The 27,093-nt window shown below is 43.4% G+C and overlaps 1 protein-coding gene across 22 annotated transcripts in view; it reads left to right on the forward strand.

Annotated features, from left to right (window-relative positions):
* The window catches only part of LOC121541675 (dynamin-1), a 100,206-nt gene that overhangs the window by 15,320 nt on the left and 57,793 nt on the right, over positions 1–27,093 (forward strand). For 17 of the 22 annotated variants that reach the window (XR_006657518.1, XR_006657519.1, XR_006657520.1 and 14 more), the window contains exons 2-10: positions 7,899–7,972; positions 15,899–16,048; positions 16,900–17,103; positions 17,278–17,376; positions 18,300–18,460; positions 18,777–18,919; positions 19,124–19,259; positions 19,782–19,849; positions 21,312–21,450. Coding sequence is in view for 19 of the 22 variants with exons in the window: in XM_045208099.1 (XP_045064034.1) it covers positions 7,899–7,972; positions 15,899–16,048; positions 16,900–17,103; positions 17,278–17,376; positions 18,300–18,460; positions 18,777–18,919; positions 19,124–19,259; positions 19,782–19,849; positions 21,312–21,450 (1,174 nt within the window). In the remaining 3 variants the exon portion in view is untranslated. Of the gene's footprint in view, positions 1–7,898; positions 7,973–15,898; positions 16,049–16,899; positions 17,104–17,277; positions 17,377–18,299; positions 18,461–18,776; positions 18,920–19,123; positions 19,260–19,781; positions 19,850–21,311; positions 21,451–22,891; positions 23,031–27,093 lie in introns of all 22 variants that reach the window. The other 5 variants (XM_045208100.1, XM_045208093.1, XM_045208102.1 and 2 more) reach the window with 1 other exon arrangement.

Raw genomic sequence — 27,093 nt, forward strand, 5'->3', positions numbered from 1 at the left:
GTTTGATTGGCCCTTTCACTACAATGACTGTAATCTGGAGATGTACATGTCGACAACAACAAGCAATCTCAGCCACTAAGACTGTGGCCTGGAGATAGTGAAATTCCTTTTTCTAGTTATCATATTCATAGCGTGACTGTAATTGCTGCACACCTTTGATCAGGATTAGATTACAGCCTGTAGTTTGTACATTTAAAGCTGAAGAGTGCAATTATGCATTTTTGGGAATGGCCCCCAAGTAAGTGTTTCACTGTTAGTCTACATCTTTTGTTTACGAAGCATGTGACAAATAAAATTTTATTTTATTTTATTTTATTTATTAGACCAGGCCTAATACATTATCATTACTGGCAGGAGCTCCACTGGCGTGTGTTGGAGCATGGTGTTAGCAACATTAAGGTTGTGGGTTCAAGTCCCACCAGGACCATGTGTTTTGAATATGTGTATATATATATAATATATGACTCTAGGTCAGTTTAGATAAATATATGTTATGTTACTGTCAACTTGTTATGTCGATCAATGAGAGTGACTGTGTAAGAGAAACCAATGGAGAGGAAATTATCTGACTGTTATTGGAATAAAGCTCATCATGGTTCTGTTGTTATTCCTCACAAAGCCTCTGGCTAAGAAGCTGAATGTCAGACAATGACAACGTCCTCTCAGTGTTTCCACTAAGCAAGGCACAGTATATTCACATGCATACATGCATTCTTTGGAGTGTGTGTGTGTGTGTGTGCAGTAAATGTGTATGAGTCAATGATGCTCTGCTGCAGATTCCTGGCAGGTTGCCAGTGCTGGACAGGTCTATTGACTGTGTCTGTCTGTCTGTGTGTGTGTGTGTGTGGTTTTGTGTGTACAAGTGTGTGACACAATATAGTACTGTATATCTGTTTGTTTATACCGTTTCCTTATGGGTGGATATTTTTGTCTCCTCAGTGCCTTCATAGTCGACCTTGCTTTGATAGTGGACAGCCACTGGCTGGTAAGTTTGTGTGCCATCACCAGACAGGGGGAGGGGTTGAGTCTCCCAGTGGGATTAGGCGGTTGGGGTGGAGGAGAGGTGCAGGCTGGGGTGGGGCATGCCTTGCCTGCTGTCCCCACATGCTTCAAGATGCACACCATTGTTCCTATACCCAAGAAAGCGAAGGTAACTGAACTAAATGACTATCGCCCCGTAGCACTCACCTCTGTCATCATGAAGTGCTTTCAGAGACTAGTCAAGGATCATATCACCTCTACCTTATCTGTCACCCTAGACCCACTTCAATATGCTTACCACCCCAATAGATCCACAGACGATGCAATCGCCATCACACTGCACACTGCCCTATCCCATCTGGACACGAGGAATACCTATGTAAGAATGCTGTTCATTGACAATAGCTCAGCATTTAACACCATAGTACCCTCCAAGCTCATCATTAAGCTCGAGGCCCTGGTTCTGAGCCCCGCTCTGTGCAACTGGGTCCTGGACTTCCTGATGTGTCGCCCCCAGGTGGTGAAGGTAGGAAACAACATCTCCACTTCGCTGATCCTCAACACTGGGGAAACACAAGGGTGCGTGCTCAGCCCCCTCCAACTCAATCATCAAGTTTGCAGATGACACAACAGTAGTAGGCTTGATTACCAACAATGACGAGACAGTCTACAGGGAGGAGGTGAGGGCTCTGGGAGTGTGGTGCCAGGAAAATAACCTCTCACTCAACGTCAACAAAACAAAGGAGATGATAGTGTACCTCAGGAAACAGCAGGGGGTGCACTCCCTTATCCACATCGACGGGACCACAGTGGAGAAGGTGGAAAGCTTCAAGTTCCTTGGCGTACACATCACTGACAAACTGAAATGGTCCACCCACACAGACAGTATGGTGAAGAAGGTGCAATAGAGCCTCTTCAACCTCAGGCTTGGCACCTAAAACCCTCACAAACCTTTACAGATGCACAATTGAGAGCATCTTGTCGGGCTGTATCACCACCTGGTACGGCAACTGCACCGCCTGCAACCACAGGGCTCTCCAGTGGGTGGTGCGGTCTGCCTAACGCATTACCGGGGGCAAACTACCCGCCCTCCAGGACACCTACAGCACCCGATGTCACAGGAAGGCCAAAAAGATCATGAAGGACATCAACCACCCGAGCCACTGCCTGTTCACCCTGCTATCATCCAGAAGGTGAGGTCAGTACAGGTGCATCAAAGCTGGGACCGAGAGACAGCTTCTATCTCAAGGCTATCAGACTGTAAAATAGCCATCACTAGCACATTAGAGGCTGCTGCCTATAGACATAGACTAGAAATCACTGGCCACTTTAAGAAATGGAACACTAGTCACTTTAATAATGTTTACATATCTTGCATTACTCATCTCATATGTATATACTGTATTCTATACTATTCTACTGTATCTTAGTCCATGCCGCTCTGTCATTGCTCGTCCATATATGTATATATTCTTAATTCTATTCCTTACGTAGATTTGTGTGTATTGGGTATATGTTGTGAAATTGTTAGATATTACTTGTTAGATATTACTTCACTGTCGGAGTTAGAAGCACAAGCATTTCGCTACACCTGCAATAACATCTGCTAAACACGTGTATGTGACAAATGAAATTTGATTTGATTTGATTAGACTTTGTTTTCTCACTCCTTCACTGCGTTTTCCCCTGCAGTCACATATAACAGGCTATTTATGTGGTGAATGCTTTTCAGCATTGCTACATGATGTTGTGTGCATGGGTACTGTATGTGCATGTGTGCATCCATCCGTGTTTTGCTAATTTGTGCGACTGAGTCCATTTAGCAAGTATGTAGCATATGTATGAATGTGTGCGCGGGTGTGTGTATGTGTGTGTGTGGTGGATACCCCAGGAACCATGCCTTGCCTTGAGCCATCCCCCCCCAGCAATAGCAGTGATGAATGGCATTTGGGATGGAGATGGAGTGGTGTGGGGTGTGTGACAGGGTCTGGTTGGTTTGTGCCACCTCCGCCCATCTGGATGGTCCATATGGTGGCGTTTTTGGGGAAGGCGTAGTGGAGAAGGGGTAGAGGAGGAGTCCTGCGGTTTGGGCCATCTGTCCCCTACAAAATCAAATCAAATAAAATTTTATTGGCCACATGCGCCGAATACAACAGGTGTAGACATTACAGTGAAATGCTTACTTACAGCCCTTAACCAACAATGAATTTATTTTTTTATAAAAAAGTAAAATAAAACAACAACAAAAAAGTTACAGTTACATAAAATTACAGTAGGGAGGCTATATATACAGGGGGGTACCGGTGCAGAGTCAATGTGCGGGGGCACCGGCTAGTTGAGGTAGTTGAGGTAATATGTACATGTGGGTAGAGTTAAAGTGACTATGCATAAATAATTAACAGAGTAGCAGCAGCGTAAAAAGATGGGGTGGGGGTGGGGGGGCAGTGCAAACAGTCCGGGTAGCCATGATTAGCTGTTCAGGAGTCTTATGGCTTGGGGGTAGAAGCTGTTGAGAAGTCTTTTGGACCTAGACTTGGCACTCCGGTACCGCTTGCCGTGCGGTATTAGAGAGAACAGTCTATGACTAGCGTGGCTGGAGTCTTTGACAATTTTGAGGGCCTTCCTCTGACACCGACTGGTATAGAGGTCCTGGATGGCAGGAAGCTTGGCCCCAGTGATGGGGCCAAAATGTTACTAGAGGAGAGGAAGGTGCAGAGAAAGCCAGGCTCACACCCCAAGAGGAGAGAGAACGTAGACAGGAAATAGATTTGACACAGTAGGAAATAGTACTGTTGCAGGAAATTGATTTGACACAGTAGGAAATAGTACTGTTGCAGACTAGACACTGCTGCCAATGGTTTGTCTGTTTATCTCTATTCAGATAGTGATATGAAATGGATTTAATCATTACATTATTGTAATGACATAGGTTAGGTGTGTGTAGGCGTGCATTCATGCATACATATGTGTGTTTATGTTTTCACGTGTTGCATGCATACGTGTGTTTATGTGTACACATGTGTGTTTATAAGTGTGCACGCTTATGTGTGTGTGTGTGTGTGTGTGTGTGTGTGTGTGTGTGTGTGTGTGTGTGTGTGTGTGTGTGTACATGCGTGTTTTTATGTGTGTGCATGTGTTTGTGTGTGTTTGCCTTGGAGAATGGCTGGAACATATTTGTGCATAAAAACTTATAGAATAATTTGTTGTGAGACTGCAGTTCAATTAGCATAATATCTTCCTCCCCGGCCAAATGGGCCTTCATTAACTGCTAGCATTGTGGCTCTGATTATAGCAATATCCACAATTGAAGTCACATTATGTGGCTAGCAGGGCTACTATTCTTAGTTGGCCAATTATAATTCATAACTGAAAATATTCTCATAAGCTGCAGCCTCATAACAATACCAATGTTAATTGTCCATTTAGTAACCCACTGAGCATACTTCACTATTATCATCGTCCGTCAATATTCAGCCATGGTTGTTATTGACCTGCAAGCATAGTAAAGTGAAAATCTATGGTGATGATGCAATGAAGAGATCAGGCGTTACTACTATTCAAATCAAATCACATTTTATTGGTCACATATACATATTCAACAGATGTTATTGCGGGTGTAGTGAAATGCACTGTAGTAGCCTACACACTCTTGGTTTGCAGGACACCATCAGATTCTATCTGAGTGCATGTCCCTAATAGACCCTTGATGTTGATCCAAATCTGTTAGTGAATTATCTAAGACTAGTGTCAGGTCAGCTGGTAATGTAGAAGCATACATACAAACAATGCCACCATGGCAGCTGCTGACATTACGTAATGCAGTGTCGTCAGAGTCCTTCAGAATAAAACACACATTGTGTGTTCTGACACACACACACACACACACACACACACACACACACACACACACACACACACACAGCCACTTCAGGACCACGTTGTGTACCATACCATCTGCATGTTCCCAGTCTCGCAGATAGCTGGAGGCAGATGAAGATACTCATCTCTCTCTCTCTCTCTCTCTCTCTCTCTCTCTCTCTCTCTCTCTCTCTCTCTCTCTCTCTCTCTCTCTCTCTCTCTCTCTCTCTGTCTTTCTCACTCTCTCTCTCTCTCTCTCTTTATCTCTTTTACTGAGGCAGATGAAGAGAAACTAATATAAATTCAATTCAATTCAATTTCAGTTTAAGAGGCTTTATTGGCATGGGAAACATATGTTTACATTGCCAAAGCAAGTGAAATCGATAATAAACAAAAGTGAAATAAACAATAAAAAATTAACAGTAAACATTACACTCACAAAAGTTCCAAAAGAATAAAGACATTTCAAATGTCATATTATGTCTATATGCAGTGTTGTAATGATGTGCAAATAGTTAAAGTACAAAAGGGAAAATAAATAAATATAAATATGGGTTGTATTTACAATGGTGATATTCCTTCACTGGATGCCCTTTTCTTGTGGCAACAGCTCACACATCTTGCTGCTGTGATTGCACACTGTGGTATTTCACCCAATAGATATGAGAGATTATCAAAATTGGATTAGTTTTCGAATTCTTTGTGGGTCTGTGTAATCTGAGGGAAATATCTGTCTCTAATATGGTCATACATTTGGCAGGAGGTTAGGAAGTGCAGCTCAGTTTCCACCTCATTTTGTGGGCAGTGTGCACATAGCCAGGTCTACCTGCGGCTGCCTTTCTCAATAGCCAGGCTATGCTCACTGAGTCTGTACATAGTCAAAGATTTCCTTAATTTTGGGTCAGTCACAGTGGTCAGGTATTCTGCCACGGTGTACTCTCTGTTTAGGGCCAAATAGCATTCTACAGTAGTTTGCTCAGTTTTTTTGTTAATTCTTTCCAATGTGTCAAGTAATTCTCTTTTTGTTTTCTCATGATTTGGTTGGGTCTAATTGTGTTGCTGTCCTGGGGCTCTGTGGGGTCTGTTTGTGTTTGTGAACAGAGCCCCAGGACCAGGCTTAGGGGGCTCTTCTCCAGGTTCATTTCTCTGTAGGTGATGGCTTTGTTATGGAAGGTTTGGGAATCGCTTCCTTTTAGGTGGTTGTAGAATTTAACGGCTCTTTTCTGGATTTAGATAATTAGCGGGTATCGGCCTAATTCTGCTCTGCATTATTTTGTGTTTTACGTTGTACACAGAGGATATTTTTGCAGAATTCTGCATGCAGAGTCTCAATTTGGTGTTTGTCCCATTTTGTGAATTATTGGTTGGTGAGTGGACCCCAGACCTCACAACCATAAAGGGCAATGGGTTCTACAACTGATTCAAGTATTGTTAGCCAGAGCCTAATTGGTATGTCGAATTTTATGTTCCTTTTGATGGCATAGAAGAACCTTCTTGCCTTGTCTCTCAGATCGTTCACAGCTTTGTGGAAGTTACCTGTGGCGCTGATGTTTAGGCCGAGGTATGTATCGTTTTTTGTGTGCTCTAGGGCAACTGGACCTTTTTTGGAACACCATTATTTTTGTCTTACTGAGATTTACTGTCAGGGCCCAGGTCTGACAGAATCTGTGCAGAAGATCTAGGTGCTGCTGTAGGACCTCCTTGGTTGGGGACAGAAGCACCAGATCATCAGCAAACAGTAGACATTTGACTTCAGATTCTAGTAGGGTGAGGAAGGGTGCTGCAGACTGTTCTAGTACCCTCGCCAATTCATTGATATATATGTTGAAGAGGGTGGGGCTTAAGCTACATCCCTGTCTCACCCCCGGCCCTGTGGAAAGAAATGTGTGTGTTTTTTGCCAATTTTAACCGCACACTTGTTGTTTGAGTACATTATTTTATAATGTCGTAAGTCTTTCCCCCAACACCACTTTCCATCAATTTGTATAGCAGGCCCTCATGCCAAATTGAGTCTAAAGCTTTTTTGAAATCAACAAAGCATGAGAAGACTTTGCCTTTGTTTTGGTTTGTTTGTTTGTCAATTAGGGTGTGCAGGGTGAATACGTGGTCTGTCATACGGTAATTTGGTAAAAAGACAATTTGACATTTGCTCAGTACATTTTTTTCGCTGAGGAAATATACGAGTCTGCTGTTAATGATAATGCAGAGGATTTTCCCTAGGTTGCTGTTGACGCATATCCAACGGTAGTTATTGGGGTCAAATTTGTCTCCACTTTTGTGGATTGGGGTGATCATCCTTGTTTCCAAATATTGGGGAATATGCCAGAGCTGAGGATGATGTTAAAGAGTTTAAGTATAGCCAATTGGAATTTGTGGTCTGTATATTTTATCATTTCATTTAGGATACCATCAATCCCAAAGGCCTTTTTGGGTTGGAGGGTTTGTATGTTGTACTGTAGTTCATTCAATGTAATTGGAGAATCCAGTGGGTTCTGGTAGTCTTTAATAGTTGATTCTAAGATTTGAGAGGGAGTCTACAACGCACACAGGCTCTTAAGTGGACTACTCTCAGAAAGAGCTATTAGCATCACATCCCAGACAAAGACTGCCAGGTGGAACAGAACGTGTGTCCTGAAAAGCAGCAGAGACTTTAAGTCAACAGTCGTTTACTGGAACTGCAGTGACAGTTTGTTCATTTTCACCTTGAATTTGTCTCACAGTCCCACTTTCTATGAGGTAATGAATTAGATTAATCAATTTGACATACATTTACATTTACATTTTAGTCATTTAGCAGACGCTCTTATCCAGAGCGACTTACAGGAGCAATTAGGGTTAAGTGCCTTGCTCAAGGGCACAACGACAGATTTTTCACCTAGTCAGCTCGGGGATTAGAACCAGCGACCTTTCGGTTACTGGCACAACGCTCTTAACCACTAAGCTACCTGCTGCCCCGACATGATCATTACTCCTACTCTGAGAAGCTTAATGAATATGGGCCCAGGTGTTTCCATAAGCATGGTTCTTTTCTCACTTCTCTCTCCTTCTGTGTGTTACAGAGATTTTCTTCCCCGTGGCTCTGGCATCGTAACCCGCCGTCCCTTGGTCCTCCAGCTGATCAACTGTCCCACAGGTAAACTCTTCCCCCTTCCCCTCCCTGTCCCACAGGTAAAGCCTTCCCCATCCCTCCCTTCCACCAGCCTCCTCTCCAGAGTAGTGGTGTAGTGCTATTTGTTTAGGTGAGGGATCGCAATTGGTTTTTGTTAATGACATCATAATTTCCTCTGTCAAAGTTTGTACCGTAAGATGTAGCCAAATTAATAGCCTATCATTATGGAATATGCATAAAATGCATCCTCCAATTGCATCGTCTGCCATCACCACTCTCAAATGTGAATGATAATTATTCACGTTTTACCGGTGAAATGTCCAAACTGCATCTCTATGCCAATCATTTGATTGATCTCAATCAGGTTCATGGGAATATGCATTTAGATCTTCTTGAATTACTATTTCGTGAGTGAATTAGAGCCGATGTTGTTAACAAATTATTAGTCTTGTATTTTGTTTCAATCAAAGCATATATCCTGGCTAGTGGCATGCCTTGTTGAGTTTTGACGCATGATCATTTAAAAATTATTATTCAGTTTCAACTAACCATCCTAAAATCTCATTAGAAATTAGGTGTTTTTGGTGTAACAGTAAAGTTATAGGCCTACTATGTTATGGTATTATATTTGGTTCTGTTATGTAAAATGCAAATTAATCATTATGTGAACTTGCGAGACATTGATTTATAAACAAGCACCATTGTGAGAAGTGATAATCTTCTATTTTTTAGTAGTAATAATAATAATAATAAGTGATGAGTATGACTATTAGGCATAGGCAGCAGATCTTGATGAGATGTCATTTTAAGCATTTGTAGCGCCCTTCGTGGTGCTGAAAGGACAGCGCCAGGATCGCGCAATGATATTAAAGAGGTTGAACCAATTTGTGGTGCTGAAGGAAAAGTGAAGGATAGCTCTGTACATTCGTTTTAAAACAGCCATATGCTCAAGCTTTTGGTGTGGTGTATTCATGCAGCTCAATAAACTATAACCTAAATGCATTATTACCTCCAACTTGGCCCAATTCACATTTCCAATTGCCCATCCTGGCATACCAAGCTAGAACGGGCCCAGCGTCTCAACCAATAGCGAATGTAGGCTAAATATTCCAAGCAGGGCTACAGCAACTTCCAGAGAGGGTCAGGCTCCTTGGGCTTTGCGGTGGCCACTCTGGTTTCGGTGTCTTCGGGAGAACGGTGTCGCTGTAACCAAGTGGTCACATATATTCTGGGTTCCACTGTGCTAGAGTAGAGAGGGGGTCCGTGGAGTTTATGAACATCAATGCAGACACACGGTCAAGCCTCAGACGAGCCTCAACATAGTTCTTCATCATTCTCGCCACCGCCAGACAGAAGACAGGGAAGAAACCACCATTTACTTACAGTGCCTTCAGAAAGTATTCACACCCCTTGACTTTTGCCACATTTTGTTGTGCTACAGCCTGAATTTAAAATGGATTAAATTGAGATTTGGTGTCATTGGCCTACACACAATAACCCATAATGTCAAAGTGGAATTAAGTTTTTAGAAATGTTTACAAATGTATTTTAAAAAATGAAAAGCTGAAATGTCTTGAGTCAATAAGTATTCAACCCTTTTGTTATGGCAACCCTAAATAAGTTCAGGAGTAAAAATGTGCTTAACAAGTTACATGGACTCACTCTGTGTGCAATAATAGTGTTTAACATGATTTTTGAATGACTACCTCATCTCTGTACCCCACACACACAATTATCTGTAAGGTCCCTTAGTCGAGCAGTGAATTTCAAACACAGATTCAACCACAAAGACCAGGGAGGTTTTCCAATGCCACGCAAAGAAGGGCACCTATTGGTAGATGGGTCAAAATAAAAAAAACGGAGATTAAATATCTCTTTGCGCATGGTAAAGTTATTAATTACACTTTGGATGGTGTATCAATACACCCAGTCACTACAAAGATACAGGCATCCTTCCTAACTCAGTTGCCGTAGAGGAAGGAAACCACTCAGGGATTTCACCACGAGGCCAATGGTGACTTTAAAACAGTTACAGAGTTTAATGGCTGTGATAGGAGAAAACTGAGTATGGATCAACAACATTGTAGTTACTCCACAATACTAACCTAAATGACAGAGTGAAAAGAAGGAAGCCTGTACAGAATACAAATATTCCAAAACATACATCCTGTTTGCAATAAGGCACTAAAGTAAAACTGCCAAATATGTGGCAAAGAAATGATATTTCTGTCCTAATACAAAGTGTTATGTTTGGCGAAAATCCAATACAACACATCAGTGAGTACCACTCTTTATATTTTGGTGGTGGCTGCATCAAGGGCCCCGTGTAGCTCAGTTGGTAGAGCATGGCGCTTGCAACACCAGGGTTGTGTGTTCGATACCCCCACGGGGGGCCAGTATAAAATGTATATATATATACAGTGGGGAAAAAAAGTATTTAGTCAGCTACAAATTGTGCAAGTTCTCCCACTTAAAAAGATGAGAGAGGCCTGTAATTTTCATCATAGGTACACGTCAACTATGACAGACAAAATGAGGAAAAAAATTCCAGAAAATCACATTGTAGGATTTTTTATGAATTTATTTGCATATTATGGTGGAAAATAAGTATTTGGTCACCTACAAACAAGCAAGATTTCTGGCTCTCACAGACCTGTAACTTCTTCTTTAAGAGGCTCCTCTGTCCTCCACTCGTTACCTGTATTAATGGCACCTGTTTGAACTTGTTATCAGTATAAAAGACACCTGTCCACAACCTCAAACAGTCACACTCCAAACTCCACTATGGCCAAGACTAAAGAGCTGTCAAAGGACACCAGAAACAAAATTGTAGACCTGCACCAGGCTGGGAAGACTGAATCTGCAATAGGTAAGCAGCTTGGTTTGAAGAAATCAACTGTGGGAGCAATTATTAGGAAATGGAAGACATACAAGACCACTGATAATCTCCCTCGATCTGGGGCTCCACGCAAGATCTCACCCCGTGGGGTCAAAATGATCACAAGAACGGTGAGCAAAAATCCCAGAACCACACGGGGGGGACCTAGTGAATGACCTGCAGAGAGCTGGGACCAAAGTAACAAAGCCTACCATCAGTAACACACTACGCCGCCAGGGACTCAAATCCTGCAGTGCGAGACGTGTCCCCCTGCTTAAGCCAGTACATGTCCAGGCCCGTCTGAAGTTTGCTAGAGTGCATTTGGATGATCCAGAAGAGGATTGGGAGAATGTCATATGGTCAGATGAAACCAAAATATAACTTTTTGGTAAAAACTCAACTCGTCGTGTTTGGAGGACAAAGAATGCTGAGTTGCATCCAAAGAACACCATACCTACTGTGAAGCATGGGGGTGGAAACATCATGCTTTGGAGCTGTTTTTCTGCAAAGGGACCAGGACGACTGATCTGTGTAAAGGAAAGAATGAATAGGGCCATGTATCGTGAGATTTTGAGTGAAAACCTCCTTCCATCAGCAAGGGCATTGAAGATGAAACGTGGCTGGGTCTTTCAGCATGACAATGATCCCAAACACACCGCCCGGGCAACGAAGGAGTGGCTTCGTAAGAAGCATTTCAAGGTCCTGGTGTGGCCTAGCCAGTCTCCAGATCTCAACCCCATAGAACATCTTTGGAGGGAGTTGAAAGTCCGTGTTGCCCAGCGACAGCCCCAAAACATCACTGCTCTAGAGGAGATCTGCATGGAGGAATGGGCCAAAATACCAGCAACAGTGTGTGAAAACCTTGTGAAGACTTACAGAAAACGTTTGACCTGTGTCATTGCCAACAAAGGGTATATAACAAAGTATTGAGAAACTTTTGTTATTGACCAAATACTTATTTTCCACCATAATTTGCAAATAAATTCATTAAAAATCCTACAATGTGATTTTCTGGAAATTTTTTCCTCATTTTGTCTGTCATAGTTGGCGTGTACCTATGATGAAAATTACAGGCCTCTCTCATCTTTTTAAGTGGGAGAACATGCACAATTGGTGGCTGACTAAATACTTTTTTTCCCCACTGTATATATATATACACTACCAGTCAAAAGTTTGGACACACCTACTCATTCAAGGGTTTTTCTTTATTTTTAATATTTTCTACATTGTAGAATAATAGTGAAGACATCAAAACTATGAAATAACACATATGGAATCATGTAGTAACCAAAAATGTGTTAAACAAATCAAAATATATTTTATATTTGAGATTCTTCAAATAGCCACCCTTTGCCTTGATGACAGCTTTGCACACTATTGGCATTCTCTCAACCAGCTTCATGAGGTAGCCACCTGGAATGCATTTCAATTAACAGGTGTGCCTTCTTAAAAGTTAATTTGTGGAATTTCTTTCCTTCTTAATGCGTTTGAGCCAATCAGTTGCGTTGTGACAAGGTATACAGAAGATAGTCCTATTTGGTGAAAGACCAAGTCCATATTATGGCAAGAACAGCTCAAATAAGCAAAGGGAAACGACAGTCCATCATTACTTTAAGACATGAAGGTCAGTCAATATGGAACATTTCAAGAACTTTGAAAGTGCAGTCGCAAAAACCATCAAGCGCTATGATGAAACTGGCTCTCATAAGGACCGCCACAGGAATGGAAGACCCAGAGTTACCTCTGCTGCAGAGGATAAGTTCATTAGAGTTACCAGCCTCAGAAATTGCAGCCCAAATAAATGCTTCACAGAGCTCAAGTAACAGACACATCTCAACATCAACTGTTCAGAGGAGACTGTGTGAATCAGGCCTTCATGGTCGAATTGCTGCAAAGAAACCACTACTAAAGGACACCAATAATAAGAAGAGACTTGCTTGGGCCAAGAAACACGAGCAATGGACGTTAGACCGGTGGAAATTTGTCCTTTGGTCTGGAGTCCAAATTGGAGATTTTTGGTTCCAACCACTGTGGCTTTATGAGACGTGGTGTGGGTGAACGGATGATCTCCGCATGTGTATTTCCCACCGTAAAGCATGGAGGAGGAGGTGTTATGGTGTGGAGGTGCTTTGCTGGTGACAATGTCTGTGATTTATTTAGAATTCAAGGCATACTTAACCAGCATGGCTACCACAGCATTCTGCAGCGATACGCCATCCCATCTGGTTTGGGCTTAGTGGGACTATCATTTGTTTTTCAACAGGACAATGACCCAACACACATCCAGGCTGTGTAAGGGCTATTTTACCAATAAGAAGAGTAATGGAGTGCTGCATCAGAAGACCTGGCCTCCACAATCCCCCGACCTCAACCAAATTGAGATGGTTTGGGACGAGTCGGACCACAGATTGAAGGAAAAGCAGCCAACAAGTGCTCAGCAAATGTGTGAACTCCTTCAACACTGTTGGAAAACCATTCCAGGTGAAGCTGGTTGAGAGAATGCCAAGAGTGTGCAAAGCTGTCATAAAGGCAAAGGGTGGCTATTTGAAGAATCTCAAATATAAAATATATTTTGATTTGTTTAACACTTTTTTTGTTTACTACATGATTCCATATGTGTTATTTCATAGTTTTGATGTCTTCACTATTATTCTACAGTGTAAAAAATAGTAAAAATAAAGAAAAACCCTTGAATGAGTAGGTGTGTCATAACTTTTGACTGGTAGTGTATATATATATATACAGTGGGGAGAACAAGTATTTGATACACTGCCGATTTTGCAGGTTTTCCTACTTACAAAGCATGTAGAGGTCTGTAATTGTTATCATAGGTACACTTCAACTGTTAGAGATTTTTAAGTAATTAATTTGCATTGTATTGCATGAAATAAGTATTTGATCACCTACCAACCAGTAAGAATTCCGGCTCTCACAGACCTGTTAGTTTTTCTTTAAGAAGCCCTCCTGTTCTCCACTCATTACCTGTATTAACTGCACCTGTTTGAACTTGTTACCTGTATAAAAGACACACTCAATCAAACAGACTCCAACCTCTCCACAATGGCCAAGACCAGAGAGCTGTGTCAGGACATCAGGGATAAAATTGTAGACCTGCACAAGGCTGGGATGGGCTACAGGACAATAGGCAAGCAGCTTGGTGAGAAGGCAACAACTGTTGGCGCAATTATTAGAAAATGGAAGAAGTTCAAGATGACGGTCAATCACCCTCGGTCTGGGGCTCCATGCAAGATCTCACATCGTGGGGCATCAATGATCATGAGGAAGGTGAGGGATCAGCCCAGAACTACACGGCAGGACCTGGTCAATGACCTGAAGAGAGCTGGGACCACAGTCTCAAAGAAAACCATTAGTAACACACGATTAAAAACCTGCAGCGCACGCAAGGTCCCCCTGCTCAAGCCAGCGCATGTCCAGGCCCGTCTGAAGTTTGCCAATGACCATCTGGATGATCCAGAGGAGGAATGGGAGAAGGTCATGTGGTCTGATGAGACAAAAATATAGCTTTTTGGTCTAAACTCCACTCGCCGTATTTGGAGGAAGAAGAAGGATGAGTAAAACCCCAAGAACACCATCCCAACCGTGAAGCATGGAGGTGAAAACATCATTCTTTGGGGATGCTTTTCTGCAAAGGGGACAGGACCACTGCACCGTATTGAGGGGAGGATGGATGGGGCCATGTATCGCAAGATCTTGGCCAACAACCTCCTTCCCTCAGTAAGAGCATTGAAGATGGGTCGTGGCTGGGTCTTCCAGCATGACAACGACCCGAAACACACAGCCAGGGCAACTAAGGAGTGGCTCCATAAGAAGCATCTCAAGGTCCTGGAGTGGCCTAGCCAGTCTCCAGACCTGAACCCAATAGAACATCTTTGGAGGGAGCTGAAAGTCCGTATTGCCCAGCGACAGCCCCGAAACCTGAAGGATCTGGAGAAGGTCTGTATGGAGGAGTGGGCCAAAATTCCTGCTGCAGTGTGTGCAAACCTGGTCAAGACCTACAGGAAACGTATGATCTCTGTAATTGCAAACAAAGGTTTCTGTACCAAATATTAAGTTTTGCTTTTCTGATGTATCAAATACATATGTCATGCAATAAAATGCAAATGAATTACTTAAAAATCATACAATGTGATTTTCTGGATTTTTGTTTTAGATTCCGTCTCTCACAGTTGAAGTGAGATAAAAATTACATACCTCTACATGCTTTGTAAGTAGGAAAACCTGCAAAATTGGCAGTGTATCAAATACTTGTTCTCCCCACTGTATATATAACCTGACACATAATGGAAAAAACTTTACAGGCAAAAATACTTTACAATTTAAATACATTTAAAACATTAAAATAAAACGAAAGACACAAATGTACACAATAAAAAATTTATAATAATGATATGTGGGTGTGTGTAGTGTGTGCATCTATCAGTTACACATACATGTCCGTACATACACACAAACATTTGGTCACATGGGGGAGAGGCGTTGTGCCGTGAGGTGTTGCTTTATATGTTTTTTGAAACCCAGTTTGCAGCTGTAGTGCATTTACTGTATAGTACAACATTTCAATATATTATAAGGTTTATGAAGACCAAACTGTCCTAGAGGAAAACCTGGTTCAGTCCTTAATGCTCAAGTAATGTATAGCCTACCATCGGAGAGGTAGATTCTAAATAATCCCTTTGCAAAATAAATACAACAAATCACCAATCTTATCAACCGTCAAGACCAACCTTGGTCACTTGAGATCCTGGTAGCAGCGGTGTTTACATCTAAGCACTTATTCATATCCTATATTCCCAATTGGACAAAATGAGCTTCTTATTATTTTAGGATCATGGCAAGGTCTGTGTCCGTCTCACAGTTTCATCAATAGTGCCATCTATTGTTACATTTTCTATCAAACTGAGCGTGATGAAAAGTGAAGATATGACAGAACAACTGTGCTCATTTCAATTCAAAAAGGTGTACTGTTTTTGTCATTGTTCTTGAATGATTTTGCTATCCTCCCTCCTCCTCTCCTTTCCTCTCCTCTTCTCTGTCGCCCTCTTCTTCTGCAGAATATGCTGAGTTCCTTCACTGTAAGGGAAAGAAGTTCACAGACTTCGATGAGGTTCGTGGGGAGATCGAGGCGGAGACGGATCGCATCACTGGGCAGAATAAGGGAATCTCACCGGTGCCAATCAACCTCAGGGTCTACTCCCCACATGGTGAGGACACAGACCTGGCATCTTGGCACATGGGCAACTTGGCAGAACTACCATGGAGACACTCATAATACTTTGATTGTAGGAAAGAGTAGTTAACTATATAAAATGGAATACAAGTATCTTAATTCTATATACACAGAATTTTGTGAATCAAGTTTCCCTATTCCCTATTGGTCAAAACTGGCAACCAAGTTTGATTGTATAGCCAGGGCCCAAAGTTGGTTGTTGTATAGTGAGTCTCAATCAGTTAGTATTAATTATATTATATAGTCTTTTCTTTTCAAGGTTAGTATCATTCATCAGATCTGATATCATATTTACAAATCTCTCTCTATCTCCACCTCTCCACCCTCTCCCTTTCATCCCTCTCTCCTCTCTGTCCTCCCCTCTCTCCCTTTCATCACTCTCTCCTCTCTGTCCTCTCCTCTCTCCCCTCTCCCCTCTCTCCCTTTCATCCCTCTCTCCTCTCTGTCCTCCCCTCTCTCCCCTCTCTCCTCTCTCCCCTCCCCTCTCTCCCCTCTCCCCTCTCTCCCTTCACCCCTCTCCCCTCTCTCCCTTTCATCCCTCTCTCCTCTCTGTCCTCTCCCCTCTCCCCTCTCCCTTCTCTCCCTTCACCCCTCTCCCCTCTCCCCTCTCCCCTCTCTTCCTTTCACCCCTCTCTCCTCTCTGTCCTCCCCTCTCTCCCCTCTCCCTTCTCTCCCTTCACCCCTCTCCCCTCTCTCCCTTTCATCCCTCTCTCCTCTCTGTCCTCTCTCCCTTTCACCCTCTCTCCTCTCTGTCCTCCCCTCTCTCCCCTCTCCCCTCTCTCCCTTCACCCTTCTCGCCCCTTCTCTCCCCCCTCTCTCCCCTAGTCCTGAACCTGACTCTGGTGGACTTGCCAGGGATGACCAAGGTCCCAGTAGGGGACCAGCCTGCGGACATTGAGCAGCAGATCAGAGACATGTTGTATCAGTTTGTGACCAAGGACAACTGTCTGCTTCTGGCTGTCTCCCCAGCCAACTCTGATCTGGCCAACTCGGATGCCCTGAAGATTGCCAAAGAAGTCGACCCACAGGGTGGGTGAGGTTAACAAGAGGTTAACGGCAGGAACTGTAGGCCTTCTGGCTTTCATCTGTGCTCTCAGTATCATTCATCATTAAATTGTGACAGAGCAGTTAGACAAGGATGCAATTGAACCTACCTACTGCTCAGATCTGGACTTTGTTAATGTAGTGTGTGTGTGTGACCAGGTCAGCGAACCATTGGTGTGATCACCAAGCTGGATCTGATGGACGAGGGGACTGATGCCAGAGAAATTCTGGAGAATAAGCTGCTCCCACTGCGAAGAGGTGAGACTACACACACATGCACACACACAGACGCACCCTGTCTCAGTGCTTCCCTCTAGTGGTTATCTGGTTGTGTTGCTCACTGCAGCAGCCTAGAGAGAGGTAGACAGGAGGAGGGTGATGGAAAGAGAGAGAGAGAGAGAGAGAGAGAGGGAGAGAGAGAGAGAGAGAGAGGAGGAGAGTGAAAGAAAGAAAAAGAGAGGGGGAGAGAGAGAAAGGCGGACAAAAACAATGTCTTGATTTCAGTGACACATCTGGAAAAAACGTCTGTTATTTTCTTTGCAATAAAATATATTTGTGGGAAACCCTAATGCAATCCGCTGATGGGCCGTTTTTCCACTGGCGCTTGGTTAGAATCCAGGCATGTGCTTCTGAACGTTTTCCATGTCCTTTGTCTCTACCTTCTCTGCTTCTATCACTCTCTCGTGTCGGAAGGCCTCACATGTTAAACCACTAGCATATTTACAAGGCTACTGGCGTTCAGTCCAAAAGGTTATAGAGCAAGACATACTGTTTAACAGAGAAATGCATGAGAAAACTTAACTAGATGGGGATATGTGATCCCTCTTACCCATGTGGCTGCCTTTCTTTATTTGTTTTCAATCATAGCAGGAAATGTAGGCATGGAACACAATCGACAGTTGTTACAAATAACCATCCCACAATAGGGATGTGGGTAACTTCATGGTCCCCTAGATTATCCTCCACACCTCCCCGAGAACTCCCCACCTCCTTCAGCCCACTACCCCATTGTGGTAAACCCAGACAGGCAAACAAACAAGAAAAAAAACCTCACCCACACAAAAAAGATAACAAATTACCCTAACAAACTTTCTTTCTTTCTTTCTCTCCACAAAACAACACTGTGTCTCTCTTTGCATCCTGATGTGTCCAGTATCAGCTGACCTCTCTCCCTGTCCCAGGTTACATTGGTGTGGTGAACAGGAGTCAGAAGGACATTGATGGGAAGAAGGACATCACAGCGGCCATGGCTGCAGAGAGGAAGTTCTTCCTGACCCACCCTGGATACAGACACCTGGCTGAACGCATGGGCACTCCCTACCTACAGAAAACACTCAACCAGGTCAGTCCTCCTCTGTGTGTGTGTGGCGGGGAACACTAATACTGTCCTGATCTGTGGTTCAAATCCCTCAATCATCACCAAAGGGCATAGTAGGAATATTATTTTAGCTACATGTATCTTTTCAGTTCATTTTTATAGCCTTCAGAGAAGTCTTCTACCAGATGAGCCATCCACATTATGTATTTTGATGCTTTCGACAAGTTTATAATACCCACCGGAGATAAGGGAGTAGAAAGGTAGTAAGCTATTATGCTTGATCACTGTAATCTCTTCCGTTGCATGTCATAACCCACACTGATGACCTTGCACTTCGCAGCAACTGACCAATCACATCCGGGACACTCTGCCGGGGCTGCGGGCCAAGCTGCAGAGCCAGCTGCTGTCTATAGAGAAGGAGGTGGAGGAGTACAAGAACTTCAGACCTGACGACCCCTCCCGCAAGACCAAGGCCCTGCTGCAGTAAGTAGGACACACACGTACGCACGATGGCACACACACACAGTCACACAGTCACACAGTCACACACACACACACACACACACACACACACACACACACACACACACACACACACACACACACACACACACACACACACACACACACACACACACACACACACACACACACTAACTCCCTATCCCTGTGTCCTTTACTCTCCAGGATGGTGCAGCAGTTTTCAGTAGACTTTGAGAAGCGTATCGAGGGCTCTGGGGACCAGATCGACACAGCAGAGCTGTCAGGAGGAGCCAAGATCAACCGCATCTTCCACGAACGCTTCCCCTTTGAGCTGGTCAAGGTGTGTGTACTGTACTGTATGTGTGCGTGTGTCTCTTACCAGGTGCGCCTCTCTTCTAACTCTTGAGACAGACAGGGCTGTGGATCGACCACAACCCAGAGACTTTATGAGGAAAACATCCCTCCTTCACTCATTCACTCACTCACTCCCTCACTCCACAGTAAAACATTATGTTTGGCCTTGGCCAAAGGATGTGGGCCTGCTGGGGCCAGACTACAGTCTCAGTCATTAAACATTGCACAGTCAGACCGTCTGTCATCATACGCTCATGGTATAGCTGTGTCATATCAAATGATTTACAGAGGTTTCAGACTGAATGGAATAACTAAGCAGTGTTAGCACTTAGTCTGAAGGTTTTTTGTTGCTGTAAATGTGCTCCTTTGATGAATTTCCTGTTTGATGTTCAGAGCCACTCAATGGATACAAGGGACCTTAGATCCCTATCTCTGTGGTTTCTACTGTGTGTCGGAGGTGTGTGTGTGCTCACTATTTAACGTGTGTGTCCTTTCTGTGTCCGTACAGATGGAGTTTAACGAAAAGGAGCTTCGCAAGGAGATCAGCTACGCCATTAAGAACATCCACGGCATCAGGCACGTCCTTCCTCCTCATCCCCCTCTCCCTCCCCTTGTCCTCGCCCACCTGGGTCACCGCTGTAGACCAGACAAACTCTAATCGTCTTCACCCATCTAATCACAAAGACCTCTAGACACACCGACCGCAGACACGCACCCAGCATGCTGTGGCATACTGATGACATCAGAAACAGAAGTGGAGGGATTTGTGATTAGATCTGTGATGGTTGGATGGTATCTTTCTCTCCCTCCTTGCCCCGTCCACCTGTCTGTATCTTGTAGGTATGACTGTCTGTCTGTTGAAACCCTAGCCTGATATGCCAGTCATGTATGACCTAGCTCACTTTGTCCCCGTCCTATGACAACGTCCTGTCTTTTACCTAGGTCCTACAGCGATATATATCAGAATCCGACAGTGATGTCATCACTATTCAGGAAGTGAACCTGTTGAATGTCACATCTGTGTTACTTCCTCCCACTCAACCTCCCACAGTGAAGCTAGAAGGAAGGCTTCAAGAATAGGGGACGGTTTGAGCTATGTAGCAGAACACATGATCCTCGTGACCTACTACCAAAAAATCTAACTAACTTTAACCATTAACAATTACTATTGCTCTAGTGTATACAGTTTCCCTCAGAAAAGCTACAAAATCATAATTTGCTTGAGCTTGGAACACTATTGCTATTTGACTGCATTTCCTTGTCACATTTCCTTTGTGAAAGAAGTAGTTAAAAGCAAAATGGCTGCAAACCTGTGCTGACAATGAGGGTGAGCTCTACCCGGTCAGTGGTTCTGAACGAGGGGGAATGGTGAAAGGAAACCATTCAAGAGAATTGAGACACATTCATTATGTTGTAGTAGTGTAGGGATTCCAATATTCATGGCATCGTCTGGATGACTCATATACTGTATAGCAGGGTTCCCCAACTGGCGACCCACGGGCTGAATTTTCTCGGGTGATTTTATTCCACCCCCCCCAAAGTTTACTGAACAAAAAAAAGAAAAGTTATAATTATTAAAAAGACATTAAAGACTGTAGAAGCACCAGCAAATCAGCTCCATGTGATTTTAATTTTGGAAATCTGTTCTAAAGTATTCCCACGCATAAAAGAGAGTTATACTGTATGTGATCGTTTACAAATGTAAGCGAGGTTTGGGCTTCTTGTGGTCAATTTGCAGTCTACAAATTATTTGTCATTCTGTTCCGGCCCCCTGACCATCCGCTCAAGACAAAATGAATCCCACGGCTGGTTTTTAACACTGGTTTTTAACACTGGTTTTTAACACTGGTTTTTAGCTCTCTGTTGTAGTTATTTGTCTTTATCTTGCTATACTTCATGTGGGAGGGGTTCGGGAGGGGGAATTTATTTTCAACTAACACTATTCTCTCTGCCCGACCTCCCTTCCTCCCTCCTCCTCCTCCTTTCTCTTTTCCCCTCTTTTTTTGAACCTGTCGCTCGTTTTCTCCCTACCGGGCAGAACTGGCCTCTTCACCCCGGACATGGCCTTTGAGACCATAGTGAAAAGGCAGATCGGCAAGATCAAAGAGCCCTGCCAGAAATGTGTGGACATGGTCATTTCTGAGCTAGTCAATACCGTTAGGCAGTGTACTCAGAAGGTAAACGCACATGGTGGAGAGCGACACTATGGTTTCACCCCTCCCTCCCACCAAAACCTTTTGCAATGTCATCCCTGTTACCGTATCGCCGCACCGCCTCGTTCTCCAGACCCTGTTTTCCCAGGTTGGGATAGTAGGGGGTGTACTGGGGTAGTTGGGGTATTGTGAGGGACTACCTGCCTACCACTTTGGATGGGGTGGCTGGGCAGAGTGGCTGTCGCATGGCCATGTTAGAGAACTGTGCTGGGTATAGAAGGGGTCTGGATGCTGCCGAGTTGCTGCTATGTGGCTGCATATCAAGGGTTGCAACTTTAGACACAGGAGTAAGGATGAATATGATCAAATTAACATTAATAATCAAATTAATGGTCAAATTAACACATCTCAAGATGTTTACATTCTGTTAAGTCACAGGTGACTGAGTTCATTTTAGCAGTGGCGACATCATTTTCGATGCCCTGAGTGTCACATCAAAGTGTCACTCAGTTGTTGTCCCTGTCAGCCATGTTGGGTGACCTCAGCATCCAGACTTCCTGCTTGTGAGACCGTGGGCTGTGCACCTGCAGCAGATGGGAGCCATGACAACGTGAAGGTCTGGATGCTTACCAAGGGCCAAGTTCAGCTTTAGAGGGCCCTTTATGGCCACACTCAGCCAAAGGGGCCCCAGTGGTCTTAATACCAGTGGTCTTAATTCCACTGTGACCAGGCCCTGTTTTGGAACGCGGCCTGACCACAGTGGCTCTGCGACAGTGGAATAACAAACGCTGTGGCCCTGCTCTGTGTGGTCAGCTGGGGGATAGATGGAGATAGGGGGAAAGGGAGAAGAGGGCGAAGATTTGGGGTCAGGTAGAGAGGATGAGCATGGTGCGTCGTCTGGGGTGTTGGGTGCACAGCTGCGGTCTGGCATGGCTCATAACTCAGAGCTGTTTGCCAGTGGAGTGGTGCAGGCTGTATTCTCTCTCTCCTCCTTTCTATCTCTCTCTCTCTGGATGGATGGAGAGATAGACCTCAGCGCTGGCCTCTTTAGAATGGCTTCAAGGGAAACCAAATGTCTCACTTGCCTTTTATTCCCTGTTTACTGTTTACCCACCTTCCCCCGACCTGTCACTATCCCCTCTTTTTCATCTGTCTCTCAACCTGTCATCCCTCTTTTTCATCTGTCTCTCAACCTGTCATCCCTCTTTTTCATCTGTATCTCAACCTGTCATCCCTCTTGTTTTCCTCCTTATCCGTTCTCTCCTTCTCTGTGTGGCCCTCTTGTGTTATTCTTTCGTCACTCTCTCTCTCTCTTTGCTTTGACCTGCTCTCTATCCCTGTGGATTTTGTTTCTCTTTCTCTCTCTCTCTCTCTCTCTCTCTCTCTCTCTCTCTCTCTCTCTCTCTCTCTCTCTCTCTCTCTCTCTCTCTCTCTCTCTTGTCCCGTCACCGCCTCCTCTCTACAGGACGGGCCTGTTCACTCCTGACCTGGCCTTTGAAGCCATAGTGAAAAAGCAGATCCAAAAGCTGAAGGAACCCTCACTGAAGTGTATAGATATGGTAGTGAGCGAACTCACCTCCACCATACGAAAGTGTAGTGACAAGGTAACCAAGGATCCAAGCCACATTCGGAGTGAGACTTGCGTCTTTCTTAGAGGTAGGGATAGACCGATGGCTGGACTACAAACAGGAAACAAATGAGCCAATTACAATCATTGATCTATCTTAGATGAGCATAGTGGTTATGGTTGTAGCTATATGCTTTCTGTTTGGTCAATAAGAGGCAACTTAACTAAAATAACCATTTGATAAATTCTTCATGATAACCAGTTGATAGTTCTTTGAAGTTATGAGAATATATGCTGTATATATGTTGTACTGCTTATAAGGACAGATGCTGAGTGATACAAAAATGCGTATAGCCATGGCTTATCTGTGTCTGATTGTATTGATTTAGTTTGACATATACGTTCCCGTTATAGAATGCACAGTAAGCCACACAGCTAGATAATCCTTTCATAGTTTGTCTTTGTCAGTCTGTCTCTTCGTTCATACTCCTTATTCCACAGTTCTCTTCTCTGTGCATTTTGATCACCCTCGCCTCCTGTCCACGGTTTTTGTATTGTACCGTGTGAGGTGTTGTGGTGTGATATTAGTGTTTGAAGTTTATCTGCAAATTTGCCTGCCCCTCTTACATATTTGTTTCCAAATGCCAAAGAAAAAGACAAGATGTTGGCTCCGAGCCAGCTCCATTGGAGATGTAAATATTTTTTGTCTTGAAACATGCCATTCCATTTATGCAATGATGGTATCCTAAAAATGATGAATACTGTGTCTGACTTTACATTTTAGTCATTTAGCAGACACTCTTATCCAGAGCGACTTACAGTTAGTGAGTGCATACATTTTTTATACTGGCCCCCCTGTGGGAATTGAACCCACAACCCTGGCGTTGCAAGCGCCATGCTCTACCAACTGAGCTACAGGAGGCCTTTAAAGCAGAATCAACTCACCCATCAGTGACAATATACAATGACATTCATTTACTGTGTAGTGACTTTGTTAGCTTGGCAAATGCAAAAGATAGATGGTGGTCACGTGCGGTCAAAAGAGGAGTCCTTTCAACAAATGAAAGGATTCAAACATGTATTGTCATGGTAAGCTAGATACAGCGCCTTCAGAAAGTATTCACACCCCTTTACTTTTTCTACTTTTTGTTGTGTTACAGCCTGAATTTAAAATGGATTCAATTGAGATTTTGTGTCACTGATCTACACGTAATACCCCATAATGTCAAAGTGGAATTATGTTTTTAGAATTTTTTACAAATTACTTAAAAATGAAAAGCTGAATTGTCTTGAGTAAATAAGTATTCAACCCTTTTGTTATGGCAAGCCTAAATAAGTTCAGGAGTAGAAATGTGCTTAACAATTCACATAAAAAGTTGCATGGACTCACTCTGTGTGCAATAATTACTCCATCTCTGTACCCCACACATACAATTATCTGTAAGGTCCTTCAGTCGAGCAGTGAATTTCAAGCACAGATTCAACCACAAAGACCAGGGAGGTTTTCCAATGCCTCACAAAGAAGGGCATCTATTGGTAGATGGGTAAAAATAAAAACATAAGCCTGTACATAATACACATATTCCAAAACATGCATCCTGTTTGCAATAAGGTACTTAAGTAATACAAAAATGAACTTTTTGTCCTGAATACAAAGCATTATGTTTGGGGCAAATCCAACACAACACATCACTGAGTGCCACTCTTCATATTTTCAAGCATGGTGGTGGCTGCATCATGTTATGGGTATGCTTGTCATCGGCAAGGACAAGGGAGTTTTTTGGGGGGGCTAAAAATAAACAGAGCAGAGCTAAGTACAGGCAAAATCCTTGAGGAAAACTTGGTTCAGTCTGCTTTCCAACAGACACTGGGAGACAAATGAACCTTTCAGCATGACAATTACCTAAAAAACAAGGCCAAATATACACTGGAGTTGCTTACCAAGACGACATTGAATGTTCTTGAGTGGCCTAGTTACAGTTTTGACTTAAATCAGCTTGAAAATCTATGGCAAATCTTGAAAATGGCTGTCTAGCAATGATCAACAACTTACTTGACAGAGCTTGAATAATTTTTTAAAGAACAATGGGCAACTATTGTACAATCCAGGTGTGCAAAGCTCTTAGAGATTTACCCAGAAAGACACAGCTGCAATTGCTGCCAGGCTGATTCTAACATGTATTGACTCAGAGGGTTGAATACTTATCTAATCAAGATACAGTGCATTCGGAAGACCCCTTGACTTTTTCCACATTTTGTTACGTTACAGCCTTATTCTAAAATGGATTAAATTGTTTTTTTCCCTCATCAATCTGCACACTATACCCCATAATGACAAAGCAAAAACAGGTTTTTAGACATTTTTTCAAATGTATTAAAAATAAAACAGTGAAATATCACATTTACAATACATATTTACATCAGTATTCAGACTTTACTCAGTACTTTGTTGAAGCGCCTTTGGCAGCGATTACAGCCTCGAGTCTTCTTGGTTATGACAATTCAAGCTTAGCACACCTGTATTTAGGTAGTTTCTCACATTCTTCTCTGCAGATCCTCTCAAGCTCTGTCAGGTGGATCGGGAACGTTGCTGCACAGCTATTTTCAAGTCTCTCCAGAGATGTTCGATCGGGTTCAAGTCTGGGCTCTGGCTGGGCCACTCAAGGACATTGAGAGACTTGTCTCGAAGCCACTCCTGCGTTGTCTTGGCTGTTTGCTTAGGGTCGTTGTCCTTTGGAAAGTGAACCTTCGCCCCAGTCTGTGGTCCTGAGTGCTTTGGAGCAGGTTTTCATCAAGGGTCTCTCTGTACTTTGCTCTGTTCATCTTTCCCTCGATCCTGACTAGTCTCCCAGTCCCTGCCACTGAAAAACATCCCCACAGCATGATGCTGCCACCACCATGCTTCACTGTAGGGATGGTACCAGGTTTCCTCCAGATGTGACGCTTGGCATTCAGGCCAAAGAGTTCAATCTTGGTTTCATCAGAGCAGATAATCTTGTTTCTCATGGTCTAGGAGTCCTTTAGGTGCCTTTTGGCAAACTCCAAGCAGGGTGTCATGTGCCTTTTACTGAGGAGTGGCTTCCGTCTGGCCACTCTACCGTAAAGGCCTGATTGGTGGAGTGCTGCAGAAATGGTTGTCCTTCTGGAAGGTTCTCCCATCTCCACAGAGAAACTCTGGAGCTCTGTCAGAGAGACCATCGGGTTCTTGGTCACCTCCCTGACCAAGGCCCTTCTCCCCCGATTGCTCAGTTTGGCCGGGCGGCCAGCTCTAGGAAGAGGTAGTTTGGTAGTTCCAAACTTATTCCATTTAAGAATGATAGAGGCCACTGTGTTCTTGGGGACCTTCAATGCTGCCTAAATGTTTTGGTACCCTTTCCCAGATCTGTGCCTCGACACAATCCTGTCTCGGAGCTCTACGGACAATTCCTTCAACCTCATGGCTTGGTTTTTGCTCTGACATGCACTGTCAACTGTGGGTCCTTATATAAACAGGTGTGTGCCTTTCCAAATCATGTCCAAGCAATTGAATTTACCACAGGTGGACTCAAATCAAGTTGTGGAAACATCTCAATGATGATCAATGGAAACAGGATGCACATGAGCTCAATTTCGAGTCTCATAGCAAAGGTTGTGAATAGTTATGTAAAAACTAAAATTTCTAAAAACCTGTTTTCACTTTGTCATTATGGGGTATTGTGTTTTAGAATAAGGCTGTAATGTAACAACATTTTGAAAAAGTCAAGGGGTCTGAATACTTTCCGAATGTACATTACAATAATAATAATCTTCCACTTTAACATTAAATAGTATTTTGTGTAGACCGTTGACAAAAAATGACAATTAAATCAATTTTAATCCCACTTTGTAACACCACAAAATGTGGGAAAAGTAAATGGTTGTGAATACTTTCTGAAGGCACAGAATGTTGTTTATTTTCAGTAGGAGACACCTAACTATGTACACTATCATTGATGAATGTCAACTTCTCTATATGTGTGATACTGTTAGCATTCTGTCACACTTCACTATCTGTGTTCTTTGTCCACTCAGGAATATGTTATATAGTCAGGACAAAGTTGGTGAACAATATGAATCTCTTT

The sequence above is a fragment of the Coregonus clupeaformis genome, chromosome 27 (assembly GCF_020615455.1).
Source record: "Coregonus clupeaformis isolate EN_2021a chromosome 27, ASM2061545v1, whole genome shotgun sequence".
In the NCBI taxonomy this organism is placed as follows: domain Eukaryota; kingdom Metazoa; phylum Chordata; class Actinopteri; order Salmoniformes; family Salmonidae; genus Coregonus; species Coregonus clupeaformis.